This window comes from Lytechinus variegatus, chromosome 13 (genome assembly GCF_018143015.1).
Source record: "Lytechinus variegatus isolate NC3 chromosome 13, Lvar_3.0, whole genome shotgun sequence".
In the NCBI taxonomy this organism is placed as follows: domain Eukaryota; kingdom Metazoa; phylum Echinodermata; class Echinoidea; order Temnopleuroida; family Toxopneustidae; genus Lytechinus; species Lytechinus variegatus.
This window is the reverse complement of record NC_054752.1, coordinates 3,844,227-3,858,071: the sequence shown is the minus strand read 5'-3', so window position 1 is coordinate 3,858,071 and position 13,845 is coordinate 3,844,227. Positions and strand designations below refer to the sequence as shown.

At 36.2% G+C, this 13,845-nt stretch overlaps 1 protein-coding gene across 1 annotated transcript; it reads left to right on the top strand.

The window, feature by feature from the left end:
* Positions 1 to 952: 952 nt before the first annotated feature.
* Positions 953 to 6,327, top strand: LOC121426439 (kelch-like protein 1). The gene is made up of 2 exons (XM_041622739.1): positions 953 to 1,091; positions 4,790 to 6,327. Exons 1-2 carry the CDS (start codon positions 1,068 to 1,070, stop codon positions 6,203 to 6,205), a joined length of 1,440 nt encoding a protein of 479 aa, XP_041478673.1. The 5' UTR covers positions 953 to 1,067; the 3' UTR covers positions 6,206 to 6,327.
* The last annotated feature ends 7,518 nt before the right edge of the window (positions 6,328 to 13,845 follow it).

The window sequence follows — 13,845 nt, the reverse complement described above, 5'->3', positions numbered from 1 at the left end:
TGTATAGGCCCTAACGGGGTCGCTTCCATGTATTTTGAGGGGCGGGGAGGCAGGGGATATCAATACGAAGTCATATTTTCTCAAAATGATCAATAAATGTATTACAATTCAATATAATTATCCGTCTATAAAAGCACGAACTAGTTGTTCTTGTTCAGTGGGGAAAACCAGTGGGGAAACCCAGCTGGGATTTCCAATGTCAGATGAATATTCATCCGCCTTCGACTGATATAGGTACCTGATCAGTTGCATTTCGGATTTCATATGCTTACAGTATACAGCAGTACTAATCAAATGAAATGTTGCAACTAGCACTGGTGTAAATCCTTGTTCACGGGTATAATCTATTGTTCCACCCCCCCCCCCGAACAATAGGTGTGATATGATGAAATGGTTTGATAGTTTATCATCTTGACGAATTCCATTATATCTTGCTTGATAATAACAAAGTCATTAATGCTGATGACTGAAAATAGCAGTCTAATTATAATGAAAACTAGTGTTTCTATTCCTGCTAATAATGCTACTAAAAAGATAATAACAATAAAAATGTTATCATTATATATCAAGAATATAATTATAATAATAATAACAATGATAACAACAATATAATGATAAAACTAATGATGATGAAATAATATCTTCATTTTATACACCTTCTATACTGTGTAAAAATTACATTTAACCTGTTCTCTATTGTCCTTAATTTTTAATTCTTGTCAAGTTGTGTTTTCCCCCTTCATTAATGCGTCACTTAAGTATGGTTGTAAAGATGGCCAACTTGCGTGTATTCATATGCCTTATTGTTATAAGCATCTATAGTATAAATTTGTATGGAGTAAGCTTTCACCCTTCATATTTTCATTTTGATGCGTCTTTTGTGTTCGCCTAAAGGAGAAGCTGAAATAACAGCGGCTAGCCTGGCTTCGCAATGGGACACATTTTTACCAAGGACATGATTTTCCCAATTATTCTACGACTACTACTCATTCAAACCATGGACCTACTTCATACGCATAACATTAAGAGCAGTTCATTTTGGTTCCAGAGCCGCTGTTGTAAAGGACATGGCTGAAACAACGGATCATAAGGTAAGCTGTGTTTTGGGGCCAAACCTGAATTTAAATACGAATCATTTTTGGTAGTTACATACAGTTGGTGTTCAAGTTCTATCAGAACTCTCGATTAAGATAAGACAGAAAGTTAAGAGCGTGATATACTTTCAGAACGTGTGTAAGATTATGGAATGAGGATTCTTGGCCCAAACAGGCAACATTAACTCTTTTTCTAAAAGCTCTGCTTTCGCCATCTTTGGCGTGATACTTTGGGCGCCACCGGTCACTACGTGAACTCGCATGAAGCTCCGGAGGGGGGGGGGGGGCACTTACATTGACGAGTGGATACCATGCGCGACCCAATAAAACACGTAAAAATGATGTCTTTTCCAAGATATGGCATGTTACGTTCGTAATGTAATAAGGGTGTCAAAACACTACAATAATGACAAAAGGGTATATATTTTCTTAGGAAAGCTACGTGTTGAGGGTCAAATTTGCGAGGGTAAAAAGACTAAAATGTTATATTACAGATATACTTTTTGCCCCAAAAGTGACTACGTGTTCAAAGTCTGATTTGCACGAGGCGTGGGAGGTGGAGCCGTACTAAACCTAATAATTCCCGACCTTTCGTTTGAGGACGCGAACGCTTATTTACAACGGTAGTTGACTTTGGAAGGGACTTTTTGGGCCCGTCATCATGGTCGTAAAACTCAGTCCTGCAATGCAAATTGTGTGACATGAGATTTTTTTTTTCGTTTCGCATCTGCGACGGAAACATTCAATATGCGTTTCGTGTGCAAAATTCTGGTTGCTACTATGGTAACAGCGATTTATCCGATTGAGGACGACTTTCCAAAGCCACATTTGACTCCTCCTAGAGCTCGAGAGGCCGCCCGGGGGGCCCACTTCCATTGATTAGTGGATACCAGTAGCGACCACCCGTAAAAGGGGACAGAGTGGGCAGGTACGTTACGTATATAGGCCTATGTAACGTTATAAGGGTGTCAAAACGATGTTTAAAATGCTGAAATAAGGGATATATATTCAATACTTGTAGGGTTTCACAAGCCAAATACTTGTTAAGAGATGCATTTTCATAATCTGGAAAAGAATTGCTTCCCTTGTTTAGCATGTTTAGGGTACTTTTCGAAACCCCATGGTCGTGCCTGGTATCCACTCATCAATGGAAGTGGTCCCCCCGGAATTTGAATCTAATCCCCATTTCTGGGGAATGTAAAACATAATGCCCCTCACATCGTGTGCGAGAGGCATATCGTTTGTGTATAAGGAGTAAACAAAAGAAACAAAGAAACAAAAGGAAACGAGTTCAAAGGTATCGCATATGATGTGTACATATCAACGCATGCGAAATGTTCGGCTGGAGAGGTTGATCTTATCCATGAAATCAATTGCCAGTGATCCACCAATAATCCACATTAAATGTAATATCGATTCGATGGACTGTAATGATCTATATTTAAGCCTTCATTCAGTAAGTTTTTCCTCACTCAATATGTTCTCGATTTGTTTGAAAAACCACTTTCTTCTCCATGTCATAAATCTATTTTAGGTCCTGCATTTTGAATATCTCCAGCCATCAGTCGTAATATACATGCATGTATGCGGTACGGGTGTCGCGGAAAGGGATTTTGCACACGAAAAGCAGATTTGTAGGGCCTGTAACCCCCCTGTTACACAAAGCTTAGCATTGATCGTAGAGCAGTTTTCTACGTTTGATTCTATTGACTGTAATGCACAATCAATCTTAAAAATCAAGTGTATGATTAAGCGTTAAGTTTTGTGTTAGGGGACCCTAATACTAGCGTCCGTGATGATTGCGAAAGGTCCCAAATGTAGGTAACGGTAACTAAAACCGACGTCCGTGACGTAATCGCTGTACTCATTGGTTCACTTCGGGGAATACCTGCCAAGGGTATCGTTATGTTTCCAATACTTCTTAAGGGTAGGGTTTCCCACGCCAATACTTGTTAAGGGATGCATTTTCAGAATATGGAAAATAATTGTATAGGGTTATTTTCGAGACCCCATGGTCGCGTATGGTATCCACTCGTCAATGTAAGTCCCCCCCCCCCCTCCCGATGAAGCTGCCAATCGCCCGTAATCTCATAGGCCGTATTCTAAAGTCAGGTTTAAATGTAAATGCTAGTTTTGGTAACGATAACAAAATGAGTTCGTACAGAATCCAATGAAATGACCACCAAAGTGTCTGTTTGTATAAATAAAACGCATGCGCCAAAGGATTCTGGAAGAAATTGTGCAATTGCTGAGAAATCATCAAATAAGCACAGGATTCGGGTAGAGCGTCGGGCCCAAGATTTCACAAAGTTCAGTTAATGTAACTGTACCAGATCTAGATCCTTGATGATACACTGACAATTAAGCCTTGTTTTACAGACTTTCTCATGAAATCAGCGTTTACTGCATCTACTGGAATTTCTCTTTAACTTAGAACATGGTCTAAGTCTGTGCTAAAATTATGGGGAGCCAAAAATTATCACATTCTGCTATTTTGCTTTCCTCCTTTCCTTTTGCTTTCATAATAATGAAAAATACTTCAAAGTACTTATGTTGTCATTCGAAGACAATTTGTGTGTCAAATGAGTGTACTGTTAGGGATTTGTGCCCCAATTGGCTCCCCATAGTTAAACCACAGCTATTAACCATGGTTTAATTTAAGCCCGAGTTTAGAATACGGGCCAAACAACTTCTTTTATAAAGACTCCCTAAGAAAATGTAACAAACACAGTTATCACCAAGAAAACAATGATGCCCCCATGTCTGTGTACCCTATAATTTTTTTTCATACTTCTGGGTATTCGGAGACAAATACCCTCTCTATAAAGCAATGGATGATATACAATGTTTTGTAGAGGCTAGGAATACAGGTAAACATAGTCGTCAGATATGCGCCAGCAGTTTGAAAAGTAAAGATAGAACCACTTCCGGTTGTCTCTGGCAGATATGTAAACCATCAAAGAAACATGAAGATTGTACATTATGCGATCTTCAATTAATTGGCGATGAATTCCACTGTATATTCGTTTTTCCTTCTTTTGCTAAAGAGAGAAATTTTTATCTTAAGAAATATTACACCGAAAGACAAAATACACTAAAAATTATCGGCTCTTTAATTGTGAGAAAACAGAAAACCATTCCAACCTTGTACAAATTTACGGGAATAATAATGCTTCGTTTCTAAACTTTGTTACACTCGAAATTAAATGTTTAATTATTTAATTTCAATAACTATATTTTTAAGCTTTAATGCATTTATCTACGATTTCAGCTGTAATCAACATTATTTTTTTTTTTGCTAAAGTGTATGTTTTATTTTTATTACACGATCATTTGAAAATTATTTGATGAAATATTAATGATAATTTCAACATTATGATTTTTTTTCCAATAGCCACTCTACGGGTGACTTGTGCATGAATGTCATTGTCATTTCTAGATCACTAACGAACGCGAAAGCAATGGAGTGCGGTTTGATGACGTCACGCATAAAAACATTTGCCTGTTCTATATGCGTGGATATTTTGGTCACCGCAATGTGCTTTATCATAAATACAATTCGATAATGTTGACTTATGCATATCCAATATCATTTTGTCTGACATGGGGAAGAATGTTCAATTGCCTGTTGCTACATGAATTTAAGTCAATAATCTTGACTTATAATGCATATCAAATATGATTTTATTTCATAGGGGAAGGGTATTGAACTGCCTGTTGCAATGGATTCAGGTCGAGGCTCTGAAGACGGTAAACGGGTCTACTCATGTCGCAGCGCCCTGTCTAAGAAACTCCTTCCTTTCCTCATCAATGAAGAGCTTACTGACATCCACATCAAGGTAGGCGGGAGGAAATTCGCTGCTCATCGAGTCGTGTTGGGTTCCTGGAGCGATGAACTGGGAAACCTTCTTGAGACTGCTTCCTCTGATAACATCATAGAGCTCGCTTCGAGTGCCACTGACAAGGAGATCGAAGTCTTTGAGATGGTCTTAAAGTTCCTCTACACAGGAGAGGTGAGTTTCTCATCGACTAACGTGAGAATGGTCATGAGTCTGGCCAAACAACTAGGACTCAAGAAGTTGAGTGAGATGGCCCAGGAGTGGGTAGGAGAAATGATCAATCAAGGGAGCATGGTCGGGGCCATTACATGGTTGAGGGATGCGGCAGAATGCGAATACCTTTCTGTGAAGAACGATTGCCTGCGTACACTCTCTCTGTATTTCCAGTACATCCCGGAGTCATCATGGTTAGGGCTTACCTTCGAAGAGCTTTGTAGTATCCTAGACAGGGACGATCTTGTTGCAGATAACGAATTAGAAATAATCGCACGAGTCGATGACTGGCTAAAGGGCAAAGGCAGCATAGAAGGCAATAAGGATCTTTATCTAAAAATAGTGCCTAAAATAAGATTTTCTTTCGTTCAAGTATCCGAGCTTTCGAACATCCAAGAGACGTCAGCTATCGTGAAATTCGCATCTGAATACTGCCCTGCGACATTGTCCGAGTCATACAAGTACAGAGCCCTTTCATACGAAGCTGGAGTGCGCGGCCAGTACGACCCCAGGAGTAATACTGACAATCCTCGAGCGGGTTATGATTCCCTCAAGAAACCCGACCTTCAACCACGACTCTATCTAAATTTCATGCCACCGGGTCTTACTACCCGCCAGTATGGAAGATCGCAGCGTCAAAATGAAGGCTTTAGAGAAGTCAGCTTTGATCAATACAGAACAGAGATGACGTGCGCGGTCAGAGACGAAACCGGAGCTTGGTCACTGGATTCTGAATCCCGTTACTTCAAGTTCGTGCTCAAAATAGAATCTACCAAGATCGGAGACTCTGAAGCATGGGCCGTAAAATACGAAATCGATTCACTTGATTCGCCACGATCTGATTCAACATACCGAATGGTTATTGTGACAAGGCCTCATGACAAAGACTCTGACTTCTACCTTCCCGAAAACCCCATAGTAATGACAAAGGAAGGCTCCTTGAACAAGTCAAGGACGCACAGTCCTTCTTCTACATTCAGCGTTACCACTCCTCCTGTCTTTGCTGGTAGGAAGCCGAGAAGAGTAGAAGTTGCCGCTATTGTATACATGATAAGATGAAGAGAGACTAGACACTGGGGTAGGCTACATCCTGGATAGTGCACATCACCTTCGATACGTAATATATTTGCAAATAATCGTTAATCCTGAGACTGAAGTTTTAAGGGGGTTATCTTTATTTCTACAAGACAAGATATACTAGTACTAGCTACATACTAGATTAAAAATGCGAGTCTGAAGCGTTAGATAATTTTGGGGAGAAAATGACCTGAAAATTAGATATTTTGGAGGACTCTTTTAATTTTCAGGGTTATTCCCTCTTTTAAAATTTTAATTGTCATTTAGTTTGCATTTTCTCTACTTATTTAATAAACCGGGAGAAAGAATACTACCAAAAATGAAATGATCTTCAAAAGTGTCGTAAAATGACCGGGGCACATCCCACGAACTTCGTAAATGATAAAAAGATAATGTCATGTATAGAAAGATGAACATGTTATTCTATTTCATCGTAGTTTTCTTTTCACTATCCATCTGTTTTTCTCAATATCTGAAACGAATGGTTTCAATCAAGGACAGTAAATCAGAAAATTTCGAGAAAAATTTGATGGTCATCATGCGCATTACGATTGATATTACTATCATGATCATCATACTCCCTCCTTTTCATAATGATCATACTTGTCATGTGATTCATCATCAATATTATGATGTTCGACCATAAATTATTGAGGGGGGATGACAGAGGCCATAATAGTAAAAATTAAACATTACACTTACACTCGTTTATATATATATATGAATTCACCCAATAGTAGTAAACAAAAATAGCACGCTGTTTAAGCCTGTCACTCTAACAACAGGTTGTTTAAACTGTTTTATAATTGTTTAAACTTTTTAAACAACTGTTTAAAATGTTCAAACAGTTGTTTAAAAAGTCTGAACATTTGTTTAAAAAGTTTAAACAGTAGTTGTTAGAGTGACGGGCTTAAACAACGTGCTAAAAATTTTAAACAGCGTTTTTACAGTATAGGGTTTTTTTCCTAAAGAACCAGAACGAAGTAGAATATAGTTTAGCAAAGAAGAAAAATAAACTCCCCATTCATTTTCAAAAATGGAGACAGGATTTGTGATGCTAAATCTTTAGAATTAGATATTATGTTTATCCTGCATCCACGACTTTTTTTTTTTAATTATCGTATACAATCAATATTAGTTATTATGTGATAATGATATTTCAAAAGAAAATTCACCTAAATCTACAATGTATAGTAAAGAAACACCAATCAATATTGAATCGTTTAAAAGTGATCTTGCGATTGAGGAATGGTTAGATGTATTTAATGAGTCAAATTCAGATATTGCTTACACAAATTTTAACAAAAAAATGCAGAAATATTACGATAAAAATTTTCCTCTATCACCTATCAAAAAAAGAAAAGCAAAAATGCCATGGATCACTAAAGCTATTCTACGATCCATACACACCCGAAATAAACTATACAAGACATTTTTAAAGAACCCTTCTATTCAAAACAAAAATAAATATAAAACTTATAGAAATAGACTAACCAATATAATTCGGGCTTCTCGCAAATTGTTTTATTCCCAGAAACTTAACAAAGTTAAATCAAACATGAAAGCCACATGGGAGATAATCAATGATTTGATTGGCAAGAAACCCAAAGTATTACCTAAAGACAATTTCACAGTTCATGCTGCTGCAATAAATTCAGATGATGTAGCTGATACCTTTAATTCCTTTTTCGTTAACATAGGACCCTCTTTGGCTAACAACCTTGCCAGACCAAACCAAAGTTTTGCAAAATTTCTTCCCACACCCATCAATTCTTCCCTATTCTTTAACCCCACAAATGTTCAGGAAATAATTGAAATAACAAAAAATCTCAAATCCAGCAAATCACAGGGATATGATAGAATTAGTACTTTCCTTCTTAAGCAGATCATACATTATATTGTCTCTCCATTGTGTCATATTTTTAATCTGTCGATCAGCACCGGTAAATGTCCAGATTCCCTAAAAATTGCAAAGGTAAATCCTGTTTTAAAAAAAGACAATCCACACGAAATAACAAATTATAGGCCTATTTCTATTCTCCCCAGCATATCCAAAATATTAGAGAAGATTATTTACAAAAGACTTTATAAGTTCCTAGATACTTTTCAGTTTCTAAATTCAAACCAATATGGATTCAGGAAAGGGCATTCAACTGATCAGGCTTTAATACAAATATACGATAAAATTACAAATGCAATGACAAATAAAGAACACATAATAGGAGTATTCATGGACCTAAGCAAAGCATTCGACACTCTTGACCACCAGATTTTACTTAAAAAACTTGAAAATTATGGAATTCGGGGAATCGCACTATCATGGTTTGAGAGTTATTTGTCTGATAGAAAACAATATGTCACTCACAACAATATTTCTTCTAACTTTCAGTCAATAAAATGCGGAGTTCCACAAGGATCGATCCTTGGCCCCTTACTTTTCCTTATATATATTAATGATTTGACTACTGTAACGCCTTTATTATCATTTGTATTATTTGCCGATGACACAAACATTTTTTGTTCAAACACTAGCTTAGAAACTTTAGTAGATACATTTAATCGTGAATTACCTAAACTATCTTTATGGTTTAAATGTAATAGGCTCTCACTTAATATAGACAAAACAAACTTTATGTATTTTACGCATACAAGTTCACATATTACTGAGTTTCCATACGACATAAGCATAGATAATATTCCACTCAAAAGGAAAAAAGAAACAAAGTTTTTAGGTGTCACAATAGATGAACATTTAAATTGGAATGAACATATACGTTGTATAACTACTAACATCTCCAGAAACGTAGGTGTACTTTACAAAATGAAAAACATAATTCCTCATACTACACTCGTTCTACTATACAATTCATTAATATTGCCGTATATATCGTACTGCAATATAGTTTGGGCAACGTGTGCAAAAACTAAAATTAATATAATATACTTATTACAGAAAAAAGCAATTCGAATTTGTACTAATTCGCAATATTTATCACACACAAATCCATTATTCCATAAACTAAAGACTCTAACTATTTTTGACATAAACTCATTTCAAAGCTTACTGCTTATGTTCAAATACGTAAATAACATGCTCCCACCTTCATTTCACAATTTTTATACTATGAACACATCTATCCATTCATACCCTACGCGGAACTCTTCTAATTTCCATTTAATCAACCCCAAATTGCTTATTGCGCAGAGATCCATAAGACACCATGGTCCTGATTTGTGGAACTCTCTACCTGAATCTATAAAAAGATCCACGTCTCTTTACTCATTTAAGGCAAACGTTAAATCTATGTTGATATCAGAATATTTGAAGTAAAATTTCTGTGTCGATGTGTCATCATTAAAGCATCATCACCATCATCCTCTCCATCGCCTTCATCTTCACCATTTCACCATCATCTTCATCCTTATCATCTCCATCTTCATTGCTCAAATTACATTACTGCTGTTTTTCATGAAATGAACTGTTTATCGATTCTGCTGTATTAATGTATTATATTAATCAATGAGTTCTAACCTGGGGTGTCATTTTTTCAAGCAATCTGCTTATGATGACAATCCTTCTCCTGCAAATTGTAAATGTTAACTAATTTGGTATGAGATCAGTTTTGTTTGTAATGATAATTTTAGTACATTTAGTTATGATTCATGCCAAAAAAGTTCTCAATATACTATGTTTGTTATGTTATGGAAAATGTATTATATACGAATGATGTAATTGCAGAAGTAAACAATAAAATCAAATCAAATCAAAATACCTTACCGCGCTGTGCTGTATTACTATCAATTTGAGCCATGAATGTGTTTAATTTATAGTTGCGAAAGTAATTTTAGATTTTTTGTTATCCTATTCTCTTAACTTGTTTCCCTATTTTCCCATGCAATTGTTTATGTTGCACTATTGTATTCAATTTTATGTAAATTTACATATCATGATTATTGTTGATACAACGTTAGGGAATATTTTTAGACATGTCAGTCGGCTGTTCATATGCTAGTTATTCTTGGGGGTGTTGCAGGAAAATATTTGCGGTCGATTGGAAAGAATTTCAGATGCATATTTAGAAATGATAGATCAATTTTAACTGAAGCAAATCAATTTATATTTGTTGATGGAAGAACAAGATCCTCAATCAGTTGCAAATTTTAGTGAAATGCAAGACTTTCAATCGGTTTGGGGACCTGACATTGACTTTCGATCAATTGCAAGTTTCCTGCAACAGTCCATTAAAGTCGTGTGTAACCTCACCACGAACTTTAACAACAATGCCATAGTTGCATTTATCGCATAGATGATTATGTCCTTTAGCATAAGTCATTTTGTCATTAATTACTTCAGTACTGTTATTTGTGTATTATTTTGTATAGAGATGAACTATTCATTGTTTAAAGCGGATTCAGACTTCTTTGAAAATATTTTGCTAGTTGCTATTTTATTCGTCTTCTGGAACTATGAAAATCAATGATTTCGAACGCCTGCTATTGAATAGCATTGCATTGCCATTGTGTGATAATGTATATTGAGATAATTTATTTTGTTTTATTCTCTTGATCATTTTTCATTAATTCATTCTGACTTGACTCGTCTTTAAGTTTTATCACGCTTATTCATTTTTTCAGTAGCTTAGATATATCTTCATTTATTTTTAACATGACCCTACTTATTTCTTCTTTGCAGGTTAAAAAAACTGCTTAAGGCTTAAAAGTGTGTTCTTTAAGCCCGTCATTCTGACAACACTTTAAAAACATTGTTTAAAGTTTTGAGCGTGTTGTTTAAGCCCGTCACTGTAACAAATACTGTTTAAACTTTTTAAACAAGTTGTTTAAAAAGTTTAAACAACTTGTTAGAGTGGCAGGCTTGAACACCGTGATATTTTTTTCTACAGAATGAGTCAGAAAAAATATCCCACTTTTGTAAAGTTGAATTGTTTAAAACATGAATATTTAATCATTAGTTTCATGATATGTCTTGAAAGAGGTATCCTCCAAGTACATTCAGGTACCATTTCCATTTGATCCCGTGCACGCATGACTGACCAGCGGACAATTTTTAGAAAACTGTCAGATCTCACTTGCGCCAAGTTACTGGGTGATGAATAAAACAGTGCTTTAGACAAAGACAGTCAGACAGACAGACTGGCATGCTCACACACACAAACACACCCTTGCACACGCACTGACAGGCCCACTCAAACATGCACACACAAGCACACGCACACACAGACACACAAACACACAATTACTGCAAACGTCGGTGAATAAAAACACAAACAACTGCTGGGACACCGAACATCTGGGTAACGTCGGCGAAACCCTTGCAAAACAACTGCAACACTCTGAGTCCTTGCATACTCGGTGACCATAAATTACCTATGTTGTGGTGTGAATTGAGGACGAACCATGATTAGTGTACTTTGCTACTGTAAAAAGATGCTCAAGTGACTGCTGCCGAATCAGGCAAGCCCTTTTATAGGCAAGTGCAACAAAAGCACAGACATCCATTGTAAATTTTCATTGTTAACCAACAAAAGACATAAGCAGCATATTGGATTTATGTGCACTTGATGATGATGATGAAGATCAAGATCAAGATGATGACAATGAGGATGATGATGATGATGATATGATGGTGGTAGTGAATGTGTTTTAAGGGGAAAGATTGTCGGGAATTGCCACTTAAACATTCAGCGATCTTGCTAAAAATCAATGCTTAATCAGAAAAGAGAAAATTATGAACCAGTTATTACCATGTGTGTTGTGTGTATTGATGTGTGGGTGTGTGTGTTTCAGTCTGTCGGATGTCTTTGTTCAAAAAAGTTTTTTATTCCCCCACCCTGTAACTTGGCGCAAGTGACATCTGACAGTCTTCTAAAGATTGTCCGCTGTTCAGTCATGCGTGCAGGGGATCAAATGAAAATAGTACCTGAATGTACTTGGAGGATACCTCTATCAAGACATATCATGAAACTAATGATTAAATATTCATATTTTAAACAATTCAACTTTACAAAAGTGGGACATTTTTTCTGACTCACTCTGTATTGTGAAGAATGTTTTTAGACTTTAAAACGATTTTTTTATCTTTTACACTGTTTAAACCTTTTAAAGTATTTGTATAAACTTTAAACAACTTGAATGTATAATTTTACACAAAGATATGCAGCCGAGAGAATAAGTGAGTGAAACCGAAAACAAATGGAGAAAAAAAAAGAAAAAAAAAAGGTTCTGAGAGAGATGGGAAGGGGGGTCGCAAGTTTGAAGGTGAGTAGATCGAACGGGGTCATTAAGCTGGATGGAACCCGATGAAGTCAAATAAAAAGTAAGAGCGATGGAGAACACCGCCATGCCAGAGACCCTCGGACAATGCTTTATAGTAAAGGGATTAGGACATATTATCAACCATGACTGCTTCATCTACATCTACGTACTTTTGCTTTTCCTTGGGGTTAGCAATGTAATTAATGGACAACGTTAGAAAACGAATCAATCGTGTAAGACACTATATAATTTTTTTTTAGTTGTCATCAGATGTATTTACTACATTAGAATCAATAAAAGAAACAACGTATATTGGTTTCACATGCCATTGATTTCCTTGTACTGTTTTCCTGTTATTTTGATCTACCACTCTTTTCTAGAAACATCAAATTAATTTCAAAATCTATCTTGAGTTATGCGAATGGGAAACTTTCGTTCCGCGACGTACGGAGGGCTCGATAACAGAGGAAATGTATTAGGCAAATCCCTTTCATGACAAAAAGCAACCAAAAAGTCTTTGTCGAAAATTGGGAATCAACAGAGCAGTTTCGTTCTTGACTCTGGACAAACGACATAAATATTTGAAATTTTTCATCAGCTCCGGAACTTAAGGTTCAACTGTCATTCCGGTTCACCAATTGTCGAGAAAGGCCTCCCAGTTATTCACTGTCATTTGATGAACACTTTCAATTTACTGTATTCTTGAATCGCTGATGAATCATTAATTTTTAAGGAGAACACTAATCACTTTGGCCGAGGAAGAGCCATCGACCCCATTTATAGAGAATGAATAAATACATAATAAATAAATAGATAAATAAATAAATGAATAAATAAATCTTTAAAAAATAATCAAATGTTGTGTTCAGTCTTGAGGCTTCTCGCTTTTTTTAAGACGGTTTAAGATATCCATCAGAATCAAGATTCTCTTCAGAAGAAAATGATCTTGTGAGACAATCCAATACCTCCTGATAACTCTCTCCATTATCACCATCGTGAACATTATCACCATTACCATCACCAGTTTCTATTCCTCCTTCCTGTGGGCGAACATCCACAGCTGCCTGAATCTGGTTTTCTGTAATCAAAACTCGCATTCTTCGCTCATACTGCAAGCATATAACCACGAGAATGATTACTAATATGGTTATGGCAAATTCTGAGGTAACGCCAACGATGATGATGATCTTTGTATCCATCTGAACTTGGTGTCCAACATGTTTATTGGTAACGCCTTGGTGAGGATCCATGGTGAAGATACGGTTGCTATTACCATCCATTGCAGGCGATAATTTGGGCTGTGTTGAAGTAACATCTGAAAAGTAATTACAAATATACTTGATACTTCA

Excerpts from the sequence above, each read along its gene's own strand:
- LOC121426439 (XM_041622739.1), top strand. The coding sequence starts at position 1,068 with ATGGCTGAAACAACGGATCATAAG. Across the intron at positions 1,092-4,789 it reads CTGAAACAACGGATCATAAG|GGGAAGGGTATTGAACTGCC; the intron begins GTAAGCTGTGTT and ends TTTATTTCATAG.